Source organism: Kogia breviceps, chromosome 10 (genome assembly GCF_026419965.1).
Source record: "Kogia breviceps isolate mKogBre1 chromosome 10, mKogBre1 haplotype 1, whole genome shotgun sequence".
Classification (NCBI taxonomy): Eukaryota; Metazoa; Chordata; class Mammalia; order Artiodactyla; family Physeteridae; genus Kogia; species Kogia breviceps.
The window spans coordinates 2,083,949-2,103,761 of record NC_081319.1 but is presented as its reverse complement, the minus strand read 5'-3'; the positions used below and the strand labels follow the sequence as shown (position 1 = coordinate 2,103,761).

General features: G+C 53.6%; 1 protein-coding gene and 2 long non-coding RNA genes across 5 annotated transcripts in view; 2 read left to right on the top strand and 1 right to left on the bottom strand.

Moving 5' to 3' along the window:
* The window catches only part of LOC136794954 (uncharacterized), a 32,239-nt gene extending 31,230 nt beyond the window's left edge, over nucleotides 1-1,009 (top strand). Inside the window, exon 3 of one of the 2 annotated variants that reach the window (XR_010842436.1) lies at nucleotides 794-1,009. This is a non-coding gene — a long non-coding RNA (uncharacterized lncRNA). Of the gene's footprint in view, nucleotides 1-689 lie in introns of both variants that reach the window. The other variant, XR_010842435.1, reaches the window with a different exon arrangement.
* Nucleotides 1,010-2,735: 1,726 nt separating this feature from the next.
* RAB7A (RAB7A, member RAS oncogene family) overlaps nucleotides 2,736-19,813 on the bottom strand; it is a 105,900-nt gene continuing 88,822 nt past the window's right edge. For both annotated transcript variants that reach the window (XM_067043327.1, XM_059076729.2), the window contains 5 exons: nucleotides 18,269-18,328; nucleotides 15,490-15,616; nucleotides 7,847-8,065; nucleotides 6,397-6,525; nucleotides 2,736-4,085 (listed from right to left, as the gene is read on the bottom strand). In XM_067043327.1, the coding sequence (XP_066899428.1) occupies nucleotides 3,990-4,085; nucleotides 6,397-6,525; nucleotides 7,847-8,065; nucleotides 15,490-15,616; nucleotides 18,269-18,321 (624 nt within the window). In that variant the 5' untranslated portion in view covers nucleotides 18,322-18,328 and the 3' untranslated portion in view covers nucleotides 2,736-3,989. The remainder of the gene's footprint in view (nucleotides 4,086-6,396; nucleotides 6,526-7,846; nucleotides 8,066-15,489; nucleotides 15,617-18,268; nucleotides 18,329-19,813) is intronic.
* On the top strand, nucleotides 3,625-11,592 carry LOC136794953 (uncharacterized). Its single transcript, XR_010842434.1, has 3 exons — nucleotides 3,625-8,288; nucleotides 8,552-8,741; nucleotides 11,176-11,592. It is a non-coding gene; the product is annotated as an uncharacterized lncRNA (long non-coding RNA).

The following is a 19,813-nucleotide window of genomic DNA, read 5'->3' as shown; positions in this document are numbered from 1 at the left end:
GAGGATTAAGGCCAGGTGATTTTCAGTGCACGGGTTCAAGGTGAAGTTCAAGATCAAGCTGAAAAGAGCGAGGCACAGAACACCGGGTCAAGGTCAGGTTCTAGGTTAATGTGAAAGCTTACCCAAGGTTGCTTCAAGGGGATTATGGTCAGGAACATCCCGGTATGAAGGACAAGACTGGAGTTGAGAAGTTCAAGGTTGAAATCAGTTTCTCAGTGTGAGACATTGGCAGCATGATCTGGATCAGGGGTGAGGGTCCATTCCAAGGTCACCTTCAGGATGATCAAATTCAAGGACCCGTTCGGCGCTGACTTTGGTTAACGTGCATCGGGAGGGTCACTCCGAGGTTGTCACGTAAGTGTGACAGGGTCACGTTCAGGACAAGGTGAAAATTAGGGCAGTCACGGGGAACACATATCCACAGGGTGGGAGACTGGATCAGGGTCAGACTCAAGGTCAACATCTGGTTTGAGGCGAAGTAGGAAGTCAGCCTAAAATGAGGACACCATGTGGTCAGGTCATTTGGAAGCAAACAAGTGCCAGCATCGGCGTGAGGTCCAGGAAGATCTTTGGGGTCGTGACAAGGCAAGAGGTTCAACCTCAGAGTGTTTCTGGCTGAGAATCAGGGTCTGGGTCAGGATTAATGAGACAAGAAGAACGTGCTCAGCAATATGCTTTCACCTCAACAGCAAAAAGCTCTTGCTGGGAGCTCGAGCCACCGAGGATGAGTCTGATTAGTGGTAATGGGGAGAATCCGTATTCGTGCCAGCAGGCTTAGTCTCAACCGTTGCAGGTCAGCGTAAACCGTGACGTGATGGACCCGCGTTCAGCTCTCGGGCGCGACGGTCACCCAAGCTCGGCCTCAGGCCCTCTTCTCAAAGGTGAGACCTCACTGCTGCTCAGGGTTAACCAGCACGAACGGAAGCCAGGCAACACAGCTTCATCGAAAGGCAACTTTGTTACTGAGGAGGGGGAGACATTAGGAGCAAATCTGAACAGAGGTTTTGATAAGAACTCCCACCAGTGCAACAGTGTCAGAGTCCCAGACTCCTTGCGGCTTGTTGGAGTGAGCTGGACGCAGGCGCAGCAGTGCACGTCCGCAGGGCGGTGGTGGGTTTGGGCCACGCTGAGGAGTGTGCTGCTGAGGTGCACGTGCGTCCGTGCAGCACATCATTCCCATTCTTCTCAGAAGTCACTTCCTCTTGTCAGAACAAACCCAGAGGAATGTAGACACGGCCGCACACGTTCCTCTCGATTCACATTCTTACCGGGAGGCACAGCAAATTCAGAAGAACTTAACTGTGTTACTGAGAAGAATCTGCATTCGTGCAAACACTCCAAATCCCATTCTCCTCAAAAGCAGACCTCACTGCTTGTTGGAGCAAACTTGTTTCTCTCAAAAGCACGTGCTGATGCTGACTCGTAGTAGGAATATGGGAAAAGATGCTGTATTAGTGCCGAGTTCAGTCTCAGCCTTACTTCGTACTGTGCAAAAACCACATCTAGACAAGCGTAGCTGTATGTGTAGAGTTTAGGTAAATAAGGTGAGATCAGGGTCAGCCAGACATCGGGCTGACGGGACATTACGTGGATTAGTCTCAGGTTGCAGAGCAAGGCTGTCATGGTAGGTAGGGTTCAGTGTTAACCTCAAAGTTGGAATATGACAGGGTCAGGGGGACGGTCAGATTCAAGGTCATTTCAAGGGGGAGGATGACTGTCAGTGACAAGAGGAAGCTGAGAACAGAGTAAGGTCGGGTGAAAGTCAAATTTCGAATCGGCTCGCTACGGTTGGGATCAGGGCCGCAAGGTTATGTTCCAACTCATTTCAAAATACAGCAGGTCAGTGTAAGGATGATCAGTTTTAGGGCATGGTTGAGGTCGGAGGTCAAAGTCCATTTCCAGGTCATGTTCAGGGTCAGGACCAGAGGGACCCGGTCTGAGAAGAGCCGCCTGGCGCACACAGCACGGGCCCAGCACTGGGCCGCCAGCAGGGAAGGGCGCTGCTCCTGTCGAGGCCCAACAGCATACCCACCAAGCCCAGCCCAGGGTGCAGGGCCACAGAAGGGGTGAGCCCCGCTTCCGCGGCGGCACCGTGCTTGAGCCCCTCAGGACGCTACTCTAACACGGGAAGTACACGAGCTGAGAGCAGCGGGGGGAAAGCGACCGACTGAGGGGCTGGAGAAGTGGACCCCGGTAGAATCCAAAGGCTAAGTGTGCAAAACCTACACTGTCCTGCTGCAGGAAACATGACTAGTTCGTACAGTTGGTTCTGGGCGGCATCTGCTCAATCCCGGCTGTTGCTTATCTATGTTGGAATACGGGGCCGGGGCCGCCGGACCTTCCTGTCCTGTGAGAAATCAGAAACCCACCACTATGGGATGGCCGACCATCAAAGCATTAGCAACCACGCCAGTTAAAAACAAGACAGCACAAAGGCCGAGTCACACTCACAGGCTGTGCGTGGTCCGTGGGTCAGCAGCAGCTCGTGGTTGCTCCTCTAAAGGGACAGTGCTCTCTCCATGCAGGGTCCCCCCCAATACTGTGATTAAAAATGCAAAAGACGAAAGCCACGGACAGGTACTGCAGGGCAGGTACTGCAGGGCTGGAGAGGAGAAGGTCTTTCTGCCTCTGAGGCCCGCGGGCCCAGAAAAAGCAACGGCCGTGATTAGCTAACAGGGTCTCTCCTGAGCCCGAGTCTGGAAGAGGGAAAAAAGACAGGGCGAAGACAGACGGTCTTTGTTCTTGTTACATTTTATTGGCATCACGTTCATCTCTTTACAGAAGAACTTGGCCCACACTCTAGAATGCAGGCCTCTGGAGAGAGGGAGGTGCTCTGAGAAGCAAGCTACAACGCGGGGCAGGTCCTGGGGCACAGCTGCCTGGTTCCACACCCAGGACACGGGGAAGGCATGGCGGGTTGTACTGGGAAGGAGAGAAGGTCTGCTCACCTAAGGATGCCACAGCCCTGAAAGGAGCACCTTCCAGAACAAGGTAAAGTCACTAGGACAGGTCTGGTAGGATTTTCCTTTTCCTTTCTCTCTTGTACGTGGATGCTGATCTAATAGGGGAGTTTCAAAGTGTGGAGCAGAGAAAAAAAAAGAAAAATGGGAGTTTTACATTTCTGAAACGGCCGTTTCTCCATTGCACACACCACGGTATTATGCAAATCAACCTCTTGGAAAAATTTAGATACAGAAGGGGACTAGACAGTTTTCCCCCTGGAGAGAGGAAAAGCTTTTTGGCTCCTAAGTCTTTGATCAGAACACTGCCTCCAGCTGGATTTCTGAAATCTGAGTGGCTGAACGCTCTGCGATCCAGACGGGCTTCAACCCTCCATCTCTACGCCTGCATCACAGGACTTCAGCACGTAATCCAAGAATTTCTTACACTAATTTATACATTTTTAATTGGTTGCATATATTAACATGTACTATAAGATTCTTTTCTAAGAAGCATTACATAATAAATGGATACTGTAAAAAGATCTGATTAGTTAAAAGTAGCATTAACAGATACATACAAAACCGCAGCCTGAGCGGACCGGGTGTGAGCCTGTAAGGAAGCGCAGGGCACCAGCCTTCCCAAGTGGTAGCCTTCACAGGGGTGGGGTGGCGGGGGGGTAAAACCACAAGACAGTTAAAAAAAAACCAACTAATTTAGACACAGGTTGACTGTAACAGTTCTCTCTCTCCAGTGGACAAAAAGAAGCAGCCTCCGAGGCCGACTCCAAACCGGAACGATTTCTACAGCCGGCCCAGCCTGCTGCCATCTGCTGACGCAGGGACCCCGACAGAGCCGTCACAGGCCTGGGCTGTGGAGTCTGTCTGTGTCAGGGGTGGGTGTGTGTGTGCGCAGGGGAAACTTTGGGGGTTCTTTTGGCAGCTGGATGTGAGAGATGACTGTTGTGTGGAGAGGAGAGGGGCTCATGGTGGAAGGCCTACGTGTGTTCTTGGTTCGTGAAGACTGGGTGCTCTGCTCTCTCTGCCACTTCAGCAGCTGCAGCTTTCTGCCGAGGCCTTGGCCCGCTCGTTCTTGTCCAGTTTGATGGGCTCAGGGAATTCATTGTACAGCTCCACCTCCGTTTCCTGGGCGGGGAGAGAGAAACAGCTTGGTTAGGGGGGCGAGCCCAGGCTCGGGGCGACTCCCGAGCTCAGCCCGGGCACATGGGGGCACGGGCACGGAACAGGCCCGGCGGTGAAGTGAGGGCCGTGGCAGAAGGCGCTCACAGCCAAGTGAGCCCTGTCCAGGGCGCGGTGCACTGAGCAGGCCGGCAGGACAGGGCTGGCGTGCCCTCCGCCCGCTCCGGGGCCTCTCCCAGCGCCTGACGAGAAGGAGGTGCTCCTCCAGCCCCCTATCTGCTCTCATCTTTCTGGACTCGGGGTCTAGCTTCCTTTTCTTATCTGCAAATGCGCACACACAGCGCCCAGCAGAGGACGGATCTCTCTGTCTGTGGGGATCACAGGGCACAGACTGGGGTCGGGCCCGTTCAGTGGGACTTCCGCGGTCGCTTACACACTACAAGCACCTGTGCGTCAGGAGCTGTTCAAGGATTTGGAAAAGCAGGGACTGGTTCTCTCCATCAGAAGTTCCATTCCATTCACGATTGCTATAAAAGTAACAACCTCTAGGACTACGTTTAGCATATTCAAAACTTGCCCGCTGCCACCACGCCCTGATCCCAGGACGCTTCCACCGCCCCCAGAAAGTCTGCACCGTGCGCAGCCACCCGGACCCTATCTGACGCCCTCAGCCCTTCACCCACACGTAGCTACTTTCCGTCTTAACAGAGGGTCCTTAGGAGAGACTGAATTTGCTGGCACCCTGATTGTGGGCTTCTGGCTCCAGAGCTGAGAGGAAAATAAAAGTCTGTTGCTTCGGCCGCCCAGCCTGTGGTATTTGAGGCACAGCCAGAGAGACGAAGACATCGGGTGCGACGCAATTCCAATCAGAATCCCAGTAAGGTCTTATTTGGAGGGAGGGTGAGGAAAGAAAAAATGAATAAAATGAGCCAAAAACAGCCAAGAAAAAAGATAAAATTAGTGAGGGGAGGCCTGCCTGATCGGGGTCAGACGCAGAGGCAGCGAAATCAAGGTGGCCCAGGCACGGAGCAGGCCCCAACGCATGTGCAACTGGCTACTCGGCTACAAGATTCTCTGCGAGCGCTCAGCACGGCGGGGTCCTGCCGGAGCGCTGCGTACGGGCTCCGCCGTGCGGAGTGTCAGCGGGGCTCCACGGGGAGGCCTGCGCCGTGCTGGCAGGAACCGAAGGATTACTGCTGTCCCTGGGAAAGCCAGGGGGCACTTGCCCGCAAAAACACACACACCTTTCAATCTAACAGTCTCACTCCCGAGATGCCACCTCATCACCATAACAAGGCTCTAGAGACGAAGCGCGCCTTCCGCTGTGAGCCCGCCGCTCCCAGGAGCTGCAGGGCCAGCCCGCCCTCTGCAGCTGCCATGGGCCCCTGGCCTCCGACCGCATCCCTCACCTGCCCCCTACAGACGACTGACAATGCTGGCACCTGCCCCGACACAGCGGCTGCGTCCAAAAGTCTTCGGCTGGCACTTGCCAACAAGAAGCCACTGTTATTTCGGGGGACAGCTGAACAAAGTAAAATGTAGGAAAACTTTATCCAAGGAATACAATTCCTAGAGCTTTGGCTTAACCTTTCCAGGGATCATTTGCGAGAATTCCAAAAGTCAGTGTATCTCATTTAATCTTCACAAGTGCCCCCAAAAGCCCACAGTCTCTTACAGCTCAGATATGATTAGAAAAAAAAACAAATGGGACTTACCTGGTGGCGCAATGGACAGACAGGGGTTCCGGGGAAGATCCCACATATCGCGGAGCAACTAAGCCCGTGTGCCATAACTACTGAGCCTGCGCTCTAGAGCCCGCGCTCCACAACAGAAGCTACTGCAGTGAGGGGCCCACGCACCACGGCAAAGAGTGGCCCCCACTCGCTGCGCAGCAGCAAAGACCCAACAGAGCCTTACATACATAAATAAATAATAAATTTGTTAAAAAACAAAACTAGATCCAATGATGGGCAGCAGAGCTGGGTCTCGAATTCAAGTTGCCCCCTCGTCAAAGAGAAGGGCCAGTCTGACCAGGGCCAGCTGGCGACCTGGCCACCTGGCAGCTGCGACAGGAAAGAACGCAGCCGGCCAGACCAGAGAGACCCCGGCAGAGGCTCTGCTGCCCCGCACGATTGACGTTATTCACAAATGAGTGGAATTTCTGGAAGCCTTGGCAGACCGTGCCATTACGTTCCCGGATAAGCACGGGGGTTTCTGGCTACATGGGAAAGAGTCAGCGAGGAAAGCAGGTGAAGGACAGGAGCCAGGCCGGGGCGGGCTCGGCAGGCCATGGCCAGAGGGAGCCAGACACACCCACCTGCTTCAGCGCGTTTCGGGCAATCGTCTGGAAGGCCTGCTCCACGTTGATGGCCTCCTTGGCACTGGTCTCGAAGTAGGGAATGTTGTTTTTGCTGTAGCACCAGGCCTGTGCCCGCTTTGTGGCCACCTGGAAGAGGAGGCAGGGCACGTGTGTGCGGGGAACAGCGGGAATCCCACCCGGCAAGGACTGTCCCCCCCACCGCCCCGGTCACCCCGCTGGCTACACACCGTAGAGCCAGGAGCCAAAGCACCCCGTCTACCGCCCACAGCTTCACTAAGATTAGAAGCAGCTTCTGAGGGGAGTAAGACGCTGGCCCAGGAAGAGGTAACCGTCCCTCCTGCAGGCCTGGCAGCTTGCTCTTAAGCTCTGCAGCCCCTTCTGTTGTTACTGCCCACGGCGCCTCGCCTGGCCACACACCGAGGCACCAGAGCCCCGAGGCCACCCTAGCCCGTCTTCAGGCATGAGAAGGACTAAGTCACTTAGGAGAGGGAGCAAAAGATGAGTGGTCACAAACACACCGAGCTACGACTAAGAGTCTGCACGCCCCAGAGAAGCGTGCTGTTTGAAAGCAACCTAGAGCGATTTTGCTCAAAGCCCAAAGCACCTCCTGTACACACAGGGATCAAGGGAAGCCCCCGAGGCGGTCACACTCGAATCCCCTCCTCCCTTGCAGCACAGAAAGGGAATGAGACTCGCAAGTCACAGCTGCGGGGGCAGCATGGGGATGTGAACGGCCTCCTGGGCCCCGGTCCCCAAAGGCAGATGGCCAGCACCCTGCAAGTTCACACGGTGCCCCAGAGGCAGGGGGCTCTCACAGGAGAGGGAAATGCTAGAAGGCCCCTCCCGGGCGGGGGCACCGCAGGCCCCGACGCACCGGCATCCGGCATCTGAGTGTCCTCGTCAGACGAACCCAGCATCCGACCCAGGAAGCGCCCCCAGTTTAAGAGCGCACCAGCCAGACTGAGCGCGAGTCCGCCTTTGCGTCCGAGAGCGGAGTGGCACACGGCGGCCTCAAGGCAAATCGCGTGCCCGGGCCCGAGAGGGCTGGCCGGCGCCGCCCGCGCCACAGCGAGGACCTGCCCTGTGGCCGCAAGCCCCAAGGGGACAGCAGCCACCGCGGGCTTCTGCCGCCCGTCTCTCCATGGGGGGGCCAGGCTGGTCGGCCGTTACAGGCTGGGCAGCAAGGCCCCACGCCGAGGGCCGGGCAAGTGAGCTGTCCCCCGCACCCACGCCCGCACGGGCACACGCAGCCGGAGACGCGGGGTGTACACCCCTGAGGAGTGTAGTTTCTCACCAGTCAAATCTAAAACGGCACCTGTCATGCAAAACTTAGCTGCCCCTTTACAAGAAGGCCCTTCCTGTGACTCGGCAGCCCCAGCCCAGGTGAGGGCAGGCTCTCACGTTCTCAAGCCCCAGAGCGAGGACCCCCAGCGCCGCTGGCACTCGCCTGTCTGTTTTCGAGGTCGATCTTGTTTCCCAGCACGACGAAGGGGAAGTTCTCAGGATCCCGGGGGCTGGCCTGGATGAGGAACTCGTCTCTCCAGCTGTCGAGGGTTTTGAACGTGTTGGGGGCAGTCACGTCGAACACCAGGACGCAGCAGTCTGCGCCTCTGTAGAAGGCCACACCCAGAGACTGGAACCTCTCCTGTCCGGCCGTGTCCCAGATCTGCGAGAGACAAAACGGTTGTCCTTTGGGGCGGAGTGCCAGGAGTGGGGCGTGTGGAGGACGCCAGGGGCCCCCCCAGAGACAAGCGCGTCAGGATTCATCAGGGAACAGAATTCAGCACCCGAGTGTCCAGAGCACCCCGACAGCATGTGAGTGGACGTGTCCCGTGAGTCTGGCAGATGCTGCAGAAATGTTCATCTTGACCCAGGCGGTGGTCACATGGGTAGGTATTTATGTAAAATCTGCACTGTAAACGTAAGATTTATGTACCCGGGGAACTTTGTGGGGGTGATGGAAATCTAGGGACGTGATTATTCACTGAATTGTACATTTATTTTTAATTTTGGCCGTGCCGTGTGGCTCGTGGGATCTCAGTTCCTCAACCAGGGACTTGACCCAGGCCACGGCAGTGTGAAAGCACCAAGTCCTGAGCACTGCACAAGCAGGGAACTCCCAAACTGAACTTTTTTTTTTTTTTTGCGGTAGGCGGGCCTCTCACCGTTGTGGCCTCTCCCGTTGCGGAGCACAGGCTCCAGATGTGCAGTCTCAGCGGCCACGGCTCACGGGCCCAGCCGCTCCACGGCACGTGGGATCTTCCCGGACCGGGGCTCGAACCCGCACCCCCTGCATCGGCAGGCGGATTCCCAACCACTGCGCCACCAGGGAAGCCCAAACTGTACGTTTTAATGTATGCATTTTACTGTATATATAAAGTTGACCTAAAAAACCCCGGTTACGTTTTATTTATATTATGCCTTAATTAAGAGACAAAAGTACCAGAAAGGGTGGGGGGCCGGGAAGGAGAGAGGGGGAGAGAGAGAGAGGGACAAGCCACGCGGGAACGCGCCACGGAAGACACACTGAAGTCGCTTCTGACCAGCGGACCGCCAGGCGCTCGGCTCGCAGAGCTCCCCACCGCTTCCTGCCGCACCAGCTCCAAGAGCAAAGATGCACCTCCTCGACGCCCCAGATCCCAACGGGGCGCCCGGTTTGCCTGGAGAGGACTAGTGCTCTCCAGAGTGGCCGCACACCCGCGGCGAGCCGTGGGGCCAGGGTCCCAAGCGGTGCGCAGTCACCTCTTGGCTCCACTGTCTGTCTGCAGGAAACCACTTAGCTTCAGAGCCACCTGAGAACCTGGACCATCCTCATAACCCAAATAAATTTCACCCTTATGTCCGAAGCACCAGCCGATGAGCCGAAGGCCTGCGACTTAGACCAACGTGGAGTGTGGACCGAGCCACGACGGTTTCATCTGCAGAAGCAGCTTCTGAGCTCCTCCCAGGCAGCCCACAGCACTCAGGGACACGCCAACTCCACTGCAGCCACAGACAGCGTCCAGGTGAGGAAGGCAGAGCCTCACCGCACAGGATGCGCACAGGATGCTTGTGCAGAGAGAGTGAATACACACGAGGGTAATCCAGCAGGACACGGCAGTATCACGGGATTTGCATTTCTTTAATACTACCAAGCTCATGATGTTCTAAACCCCACAAAACCTCCCAGAATGTTCTCCAAAAGGAGCCCTGAAACATAACATGCAAATGCTGAAGGTTGGTTTTCCCTTGGGGACGGGCTCAAACAACATCACGGCAGACAGGAGCAGGGCCAGGACTTAAATATTGTCTGGAAATATGCAAAGCTGGAAACGGCAGCATTAGAACTCCTTAAATAAGTTCCCATAAAGCAGTGCGACTACACAGGCTAAACTCTGGCTCAGAGACGGGCCAAGGACGGTGCAAGTGGAAGGGGGCTGTCGTGGTCGCCCGTCAGTGCCGGGCAAAGAGTGCCCACCCCAGCCCAGAGGCTACCCTCCAAGGAGGGCGGCTCTGCCAGGCCCACGCAGCCCTCTCTTCCGACGTATGGGGCCCTCCACAACCAGCACACGACGCCACAGGCGCCCAGACTCTGGGTCACAGCTCTGGCCGCACGGGGCCCGACCACGGCAGCCTACCCCGCCCCCCCCCTGGGAACCTCCAGCCCACGCGTGCTCCAAGCACTCTGGGAAGAACCTTCCTGAAGAGGACACGTCCTAGTGGCCGCGGGGGCTCAGCGTGCCTGCAGGCGTGCACTCGGGAGGCTGCGGGAGCGTCCACGCGGGGCCTAGCGGCGCTCACACTACGCGGAAGGAAGCAGCCACTGGAAACCAGGAGAAGTGACGATAAGGCCGAAGGGCAGTGGAAGAAACAAAGCCGGAGGCTCTGCGCAAGAGCACCGCCCTGGCCCACGAGAGCCGCGGAGCGCGCGTGCGGACAAATGGGCTCCGTGGGCGGCGCGGCAGCAGCCGGACCCTGTGAGGGTCGCTCTGTGCTCTCCTGCTGTCCAGCGTCCCACCCTGAACGCGTGTCCCTGAGTGGAAAAAGACCGAGCTGGAGGGAGAACAGGGAGCTCCGCCAGAGCAGGTAAAAACCCACAACTACTTCTACAACGAGAGACACGGGAAAAAGAACCGTGAGCACAGTTCAATACAGGCCCGGACAACGACAACAAAAGCCCCATTAGAGACATAACACTGTCACTACGTAAACACCCGGATAAGTACAGCAAAAGCCAAAAAACGCCCCGAGACTCTCGGCGGCGTCCCCTGCCAGGTCGTCAGGAGCACACGTCTTGGTCTTTCTCTAGGTGCCGCGCTGACTCCCGCAGCTGGAGTCTCGGCGCACGGGCCACTCCTCCGCGCCCCCCCAAACCCACAGCGCCCCCCCGCCCCCGGCGAGAGCGCACAGCCTTACTCCGCCCAGCGGGCTCAGAAAGCCACTTCACTCGGTTTAAAAAAATATCGCTGCCAATTTTCCGTAAGTGTAAGTAGCTCAGTAATGAGCTTTAACACAGAGAGTCTTTGCTGTATTTCCGATTGCTTCTTTAGGACAGGATCCCAAGAGCAGAACTACATGGTATTTGGAACTCAGATACCGAGAAGGCAAAGTAAGGAATTAAAAAGAAAAGTTGAAAAACTGGGGGTTATTCTTAGCACGTTTCCAAAATTAATTTAGCACTTAGAAAACTACAGTCTTGTGGCTATGATCTTTCAAAATTCGTAATATTTTAACTGAAATACTTTATTTTCTACCTTCAAAATACACCCAATATATCCATCTACCCACAACTCCAAGGTGACAACTGTTATCGCTGCTGTTTGTACATCAGCTCTTCAGGAAGAGCCAGCGCTTCCTCACAGCCCGCCTTCCATTCCCTTCCCCCACGAGAAGTAAGCGGCTCCTGAGACCTGTATCACAGAGACAGGGTATGTAACAGAATTTCATCTATTACGCACAAGATCCTCTGCCTCTTTTTGCTGTTTTCTTCCTCCAGATGTTAACAGCTGTACAGTATCCCAGTGCCTTCAAACACCCCCACTGACTCCCTGGTCCTCTACATTATCCGTCGTTTTTCATGACTGCACAGAGGCTGCAGTGAGCATTCTTCCTCACTTCTCGTCGGGCCCCCAGTTTCCTAGGCTCTGAAGCCAGATGCAGAGCGGCTGCTTGTCAGGGATGTGTGTGTGTGACGGTGGAGGGCCAACAGAAGTCTCCATTCGAAAGGCTGCACGGATGTATTCCCAGCATCAGTTTGAGAATATTCTACTTCTAGCCAAAACTCGATTTTGTCAGCCTTTTAAATTTGCAGTTACTTAGAATCTTGTTATTCAGATGTTTACTGTGGTCTGCTATCAATCTTTAACGTTTTATGATTTGTGCTTTCTCTATTTTAAGTGTTAAAAAAACAAAAACAAAACAACCCCTGTCTTTTCATTCTACAGGTTTTCATTGTGTGCTTTCTCCATTGAGGTCCTGAACACTGTGGCTACGCCTCACCAAGTGGAAAGCCACCGGGCCAGGCCTGTTTGCAGTATGACTTGTCCTCTGACTTGTCCTTTCCCCATTCTGCAAAGCCACCTCTCCGTACCCAGAGTCCAGCTAGCTGTGCCCTGTTTCTGTGCGCTCCGTCCCCTTGGTCTGTGGGTCTCTGTGACTGTATCATACTGTTTCCATGACTGTGGCTTCGCAAGTTACCTTCAGGTTTTTCATGCACACCTGACTCCATCTCATGTTTAACACCGATTGATTTCTAGCTTCTTCCTGAACAATGTAAGAAACTTTAAACACGCACGACCGTCACTAATCTCTCCCCAGTTCCAATCCCAGCTTCCTGGTACTGGTTTGCAGCTACATGCTCTTCCTGTTAGCGTCGCAATTCTGAAAACAGATGCATGCGTACGATTCTCATCGCAGACCTTTCCACTTCTGCCCGAGTGTCTCGCTTAGGACTTCTGCCCCCGAGCCTGAGGCGGCGCTGGCTTCCTTCTTGGCGGAGGGCGTTTCCAGGGCGTCAGGAAACTCTGCGGACCACCCCCTGGCTCACCCCCACGGCCTGCCAGGTCCCCCTGTCAGCCTCACTGCCGCTGCGCCAGGTCATTCTGTTTCCTCTGGCTGGCTGCAAAGTTTGTCTTAAAAAATAAAGCAGAATTTTTCTCCCGCATGATTTTTTTCGACTTATTTCTCCTGAATCTGTGGGTTTGGTGCCACATCAGCTCTGAAAAACCCTCAGCAAACACCTTTCACCTCTTCGCCTGTCTGAGACTCATTAAAATTAAGTCCGACCTACTCACGGAATCCTGTTTTTACCCTTTTCCCCATTTCCCACCATTTTTCTTCCTTTCCGCCCTCGTGTGGTGTATCCTGTTGCTAAAAACACTCTCTGTATTTCCAAATTGTGGTTATTGTATTTCATGTTTAGAAGCTCTACTGACCAAACCAGCTGCTTAGTTTCTTCTTGTGTATCTGTATACTCAACATTGCCTGATTTCCTGAAATACAAAGACCACTCTGAATTGCCAGGGGGGGGGTTCCACTGGTTCTTGCCTTGTTGTCTTAATTTGAACTATCTTTCTTTGCAAGCTGCTAAAGGCCCGTGAAGAATAGGTGAGGATTCCTGAAGATCTATAATGATGACGCCTTTGTCCGGAGATGATGAAGGTTTTCATTTCATTCTAGTCTTTTAAACTGGCCGCAGGAGCACAAGGGCCAGCCTTTTGTTTCAGCCTCAGGGCCATGTTCTTTTTTCCACCCCTTCCAGACTCAGCTTGGCGCCCTGGGTTCTCCAGATGGGGTTGACTCCAGGAAACGCCGAGCTCCGAGCTCAGGGTACCTGTGGGGCTCCATCAGAAGGGCCCCTGGGCCAGGAGGGACTGGGTCTCGCTTCTCATCAGCCCACCCGGCTGTCAGAACCACAGCGTGGCTCTCCACTTGCTTCTGCTACGGGACGCGGGGGCTCTTCAGGTGGCGTCCGACCCCCTGGCCCCCTGAATGCATCCCATTTCCCTCTGCTTTCTGGTGCAGCCGGGAACTTCTCTAACTGCTGTTCCTTTATCTGTAACCTGTCTTCTCGCTCCAGTTCAGGAGAGATTTTTAGGATTCTGAATTTTGGCACTCCAGCTTTGAGTTTACTCTTGAGGTAATTTACTCTCCTTAATCTTGAAGTTTACTGTTTTAATCTGAGGTTTAACTGTTCAGTTTATTTCCGTGACTGTTTTTTCACTTCTTGAAGTTCTACTAAGCTTTCCATATCCTCATTTTTTATAGTGCCCCTTTTCATTATGGTTTCCGTTCCAAGAAATCTCTAGTCATTGTGAGCATTTTCTGCAGGACATTATTTCCCCTTGAGCTCATCCTCTGTCCCTATAGGGTGGTCTTATCTTTGTTTTTGCCTGGAGTGACAGAAGATTATGTCAGATCCTCTGTGCCCGGCAGAGCAGAAACGGAGAGTCCACACACGGGCACAGTGGGACTGGGAGTCTCCAACCAGGAAGCAAGCAGCAAAGCCCCAGCCTGCACCCCACATGCCAGCTTTGCCACTTGCATAGGCTGAGGTTTGGGGTCCTGTTTTCACATCTTTCCAAGGTCCCAGATAAGTGTGTCTATGTGTGCAAGGGGGTTCTGAGTTCTGGGCCCGTACCTTGTGCAGTTCACGCCTCTGGTCCTTGATGACAGACAGAACTCAAGTCCCCGTTATAAATTCACAAACCACCATGGCAGGAGCCCCTGAGCTTATGATGAGCTTTCAGTTCTCTCTTCTTTCCTGTTATCTGGTAATTTCCTTTTCTCTCAAGCTTGGCTTATTCAAACTTTAGTTACACACACACACACACACACACACACACACACACACACACACACACACACACACACACACACACACACACACACACACACACACTAGTAAAGTATAACTGACTTACAGTATCGTATCAGTCTCAGGTGTACGACACTGTGATTGTGTATTTCTGTAAGTTACAAAGGGACCACCACGATGTCTCGCTACCATCTGGCATCACACAGAGTTATTACAACACTGCCAGCTATACATTACCTCCCCAGGACTGACTGACTGTATGACTGGATGTTCGTACCTCTTAATCCCCTTGACGCATCTTGCCCACCTCCAGCCGTACGCCGCACACCTCTGTGTGTGTGCTTGCAGTATGGGGGAGCCACGTTAGTCCCATCCCGGAGGTTCCCCTGGGAGCATGTGACAGCTTGAGGCCAACACACGTAAGAACGACCTGCAACCTGGACCGTCCACACATTTCAGCGAGCCCGGTGCTCGCGAGGACCCCCCTGTCTTAGTCTCCCCAGGACATCATTCAGCAGAGAAAGTAAGGAACAACCGGTGTGGAGGTGGGAGCCTGCAAAGACAACATCTGGGCTGAAAGTTGGCGACTTCAGGATGGGTGCACCTGTGACCAGAGGACCTAGCAAGCAAAGACATGTGCAACTACAGCTTTGTAAGGGCAGCACGTGACCTGGAAGGACTGGCAGGAGATGAAAAAGTGAAGAATAGTTTGTAGCCAGAAGGCGAAGGCTTTGAAAGAGCCACGTGAAGGAATTTGTTTTTATCCTAACTGTTGAAAGGGAAGCCCTTGAAATCAGATTAAGCCGATACATGATTGGCTTAATAGAAACACGACTTTAAGGGCTACAGATAGGACAGATTATAAGAAGCTAGAAAAACAGGAAAACTAATTTAACAGCTGCTGTAAGAACCGAGGAGAGACACAAAGGTTTTTTTGGCCTAAAGAACTAGGCGAAGGTATTAGGAAAGAGACAAGTTACACATTTTGGAGACGTAAGACAGGAACCTGTAGGTTGCCAAACTTAACAGCAAACAAACAAAAAAACAATGAAAAACAGGAAGTCCAGTTAAATCTGAACTCTGGAAAAAGATGAAAAATTTTTAGTATGTCTCACACAGTATTTGGGACATACTTAACGTCTTGCATTTTATCTGGCAATCCTACCTATAAGCCAATTATCCGTGACTGTAATAGTGAGATCTAAAGAACAGGGAGGGGAAAGTGCCTGGGCATGAAAAAGGGGTAAAGACGGAATGACCAAGGCTTGGCTGGCAAAGGTGAGACGTGCGCTTACCTGCATTGTAACTAGTCTGTCATCCACCATCACCTCCTTTGTCAGAAAGTCTGCTCCTATTGTGGCTTTGTACTGATTACTGAATTTCTTGTTCACATACTGGTTCATGAGTGATGTCTTACCGACTCTGAAAGTGGAGAAAAACCACAAGTATAAGTCAACTAGGAAGGCACTGAAAACTGACTCTGACGCCTGCAGCTCGGAAGGAACCTGCCCGTCCTGCAGGAGAACAAGGTCCTGCCCACCCCCGTCAGAGGACGAAAACCTCCCAGTTCACTTGCCTGGCGACATGCCTTCTCCTGGGACAAAAACACAGGCACAGACGCGGGCCAGATCTGGAAAAGCTGCTTCTAGGCTCTGGTATAGTTGATAGAGCCTAGGATTCTTATTTCTCTCCTTCCAGAAGCATGCCAACAAATACTCTCCTTCTAAAAGAAGCCCCAGCAATGAGATCGCTCCACTAGTCCAAAAATATCTCTGCCGCCTTGGGTGTGTCTCCATTTAGTGGTTGCTATTCAGTCCGAGCAAATAATAGCCAGAGGAAGCCACTGGCTCTGAGCAGACGTTTACACCAGTTAACCAATCTGCTGCTTCAAAGTTTAAAATCTGAAGCAGAAAAAAGCACCAATATTCCACCAAACCAGAGTCTACCTCCAAGGATGCTCCTCCAGAGGTAGTTTCCAGTAAGAAAACTCAGCAAGAGACAATGTGTGAATTTTTTTTTTTTGGTGATGAGGTAGGTAGGTAGCACAGGCCAAAGACAAGAACACATTCATTTCACATGCAGAGGGACCTGGAAATACAAACAGCCCAAGGCAGTGTTCTCCACCCATCGCGTGCACCAGAATTTCCAGGGGGGAAAGGACAGGAAATGTGTAATCAGGCAAGTTTGGGTCACACAGGCTAAAAGCAGTACTTTCAATCCTGACAGCATACCAGAGGCACCGGGAGAATGTAGGTGAGTGGGAGGGGGACAGGGAGAGAGGAGGGGGAGTGGGGGGAGAGATGAGTGCGTGTGGATTTAAGCACTGCCAACCGGGTCCTACCCGCTGGTCTGGGCAAATGCTAATTGTTAAAAGGCTCCTCGGGTGATTAAAAAAGCCAGCCACAGTAGAGAAATCACTGCCTTTTAAAAAGAACTGTGGAGTAAGGACGTGCACCTGCATTTATCATCATATTGTTTTTAAAAATATGTAGCCTCCAGTCTGTTTTCATGGGTCACTTCAGATGCCAAGCCTGAAAAGCTCCCCCCCGTAACCCCCTGAATCTTAACAGTGATGAAAGAACTAGTTAGCTACCTGGTTAGCGGCAGATCTAAGACCCGAACCCAGTCTCCAGCCCCAGGCTCTAGTGACTCAGGCACAGCAGGAGGAGGATACAGGCATACCTCACTTTAATGAGCTCTGCGCAAACTGCGCTTTTTACAGACTGAAGGTCTGTAAAAAGGTCTGTGTTGAGCTCGTCTATCGGTGCCATTTTTCCAATGGCATTTGCTCACTTCATGTCTGTGTCACGTTGTCAGTTCTCGCAATAGTTCACACTTCATTAGTGTATGTGTTATGACGATCAGTGATTTGGATGTTACTACTGCACAAATATTACGACTCCCTGAAGGCTGAGATGATGGTTAGCATTCTCTAGCCGTAAAAGCATTTAAAGTGAGGTGTGTACGCTGTTTTTAGGCATAAGGCTACTGCACACGTAAGAGACTACAGTACAGTGCAAACGAAACTTTTAGAGGCCCTGGGAAACCACAGCGCTCACACGACTCCCTTCTCTGCGACACCCACTTCGTCGCGGCAGTCCAGAACCAAGCCCAGTGTCTCTGGGGTCTGCGTGTGCTGCACAGTGCACCCCAAGCCTCCATCTCGTGGACACGGCGCCAACGGCAACAAGCCTACATAAACAGCGCGCCCTAGTCTAAGCAGCTTGGGAAAGGGATTCCATGAATTTTTAAAAATGTGTATATTTTCTTTGTTTTTGGCTGCGTTGGGTCTTCATTGCTGCATACCGGCTTTCTCTAGTTGTGGCGATAGGGGGCTACTCTTCGTTGTGGTGCGTGGGCTTCTCATTGTGGTGGCTTCTCTTGTTGCGGAGCACGGGCTCTAGATGCGCGGGCTCAGTAGTTGTAGCTCGCGGGCTCTAGAGCGCAGGCTCAGTAGTTGTGACACATGGGCTTAGTTGCTCCATGGCATGTGGGATCCTCCCAGACCAGGGATTGAACCCATGTCCCATACATTGGCAGGTGGATTCTAAAATAAATTTGTTTGTCTGCTTGTTTATTTATTTATTGCCACGTTGGGTCTTCATTGCTGCGCGTGGGCTTCCTCTAGTTGCGACGAGCGGGGGCTTCTCTTCCTCATGGTGTGCGGGCTTCTCATTGCAGTGGCTTCTCTTGTTGCAGAGCATGGGCTCTAGGCACGCGGGCTTCAGCAGTTGTGGCTCGGGGGCTCAGCTGCTCTGCGGCATGTGGGATCTTCTCGGAGCCACGGGGAGGGCTCGAACCCGTGTCCCCTACACTGGCAGGCGGGCTCCTAAACACTGTGCCACCAGGGAAGTCCCCCATGAAACTACCATTAATTGAGTTCACACAGCCACCCTTTTCCCTAAACCATGCCCCAAACTGGGGACTGCCTGACCAGGGCCCACGCAGATTTTTGCTGCGCTCCTGAGAGCACGGAAATAGGGCCCCGATGCCACGGCTATCAGAGATGGAGGCGGCAAGCGTCAGCACGGAGGGCGTGAGCTGCAAGCGGGTGGAATCGGGAGGGACACTCACCCAGAGTCTCCCAGGATGATGACCTTCAGCAGCACTTTCTTCCTCGAGGCCATCCTTCAGCTGGAAGAGAGGACACGCGCGTGAGCAGGGTGGGAACGGCCAGGGGCCCGCCTCGCGGGGCGCGAAACGGCGCGGCAGCCCCGAGAGCACCGCCCCTGGGCCCTTCTGCCGGCCGCTCCCCGCCGCCCGGGGCCTTCGGCAGAGCACGGCATCAGCACTGGAACCCCGGACCCACGAGCTCGGCCACGCGGCGTGCCAGGGCCATGCCGCCCCCGGGAGGAGTCTGAAGGAGTGCTTCTCCCGCTTGGATGCTGGATCCATGCTCCACTTACTCAAGAGCCGGGTCCTGCTTCAGGCAGGTCTCTGCTCCAACATCACTCCTCGGAGGCGACCACTTTCTCTGAAGTAAAGCAGCACACCCTCTCCCCGTTTGCTGTCGATCCTTTTACTCTGCCTTATTTTCCTTCAGAGTACTTACCACCACAGTTGACGCTTGAACATCTCAAGGGTTAGGGGGCACTGACCCTCCACTCAGCTGAAAGTCGCTTAGAACTTTACCGTCGGCCCTCCGCCTCCACAGTATCAGCCAAGCAGGGTGGCGTCACTTGTGCTGTTCAAGGGTCAACTGCACTTGACATTTTCCCGTATGACACTCATTTCTCTTCTCCCTTTCCTAATAATTTCACTTTTGTTCCCCGCGGTTTTATTCTCCAGTGCCAAGTAGAGAATCATCAAATACCGGGTTAGTGCACAAGTTAATACTTGACTTACCTCCCGAGCCCACCTTTCCCCAGAAAGCCTTTCAGGTAGCCTTCCACAGCCTCGACCACACAGCATGTCAGAGGCCTCATCTGTGCTCAACTCTCTGCCACCACGTGACCGCGCGGTCAGTTTACTTATCAAGACTGGCCTCCTGTCTTCATTGCCCCTCAGTCCTCAGGGCCTGACCCAGTAACGTTCAGAAGATGAACAACTCTCAAGAAAGCGGGAGCCCTAAATTCGGGGCCTCGATGTCAGTGACTTAACTAAAAACTGCCAGAGGAGCACTCCTCGGGTAGCTGACCCCCAGGAGAGAGCTGCAACCTCCTCTAGAGTCAGCAATTTATGACCGCGTGTGAGCCTCAGAAACGACACCTATGCCTTCTGAGAACCTCTAGCCCTGGCCACTATCCTCGGGCAGGAGAGCACCACTAAGAGTCGTGGGGCGATATCCGACTCCTACCTTCAGTGGAGCTGGGGGAAACTAAGTGTCTGTACGTAAGCAAAGGAGGTAAGGATGTGGGTTAAATAAAGCCTGTTATCCTTCCACGGTTTGGGAAGACAGGACGGCCGAGAGTAGGTCTGAAGAAAGCTACCCTTATTCCACGTTTTTCCACCGGGCTTCCTGAAGGAGACGACGAGCACACTGCAGGCCTACGGTGGGCGTGACTGAAGCATACAAACCCCGATCCCGTGCTCCTCTGGCGTTGCCACCACGACCTAGCCTGGGGTAAGCTGTCTCAGAGCCCAAAGCCTGGTGTCTGTGCGGTCTCTGGAGACACCAGC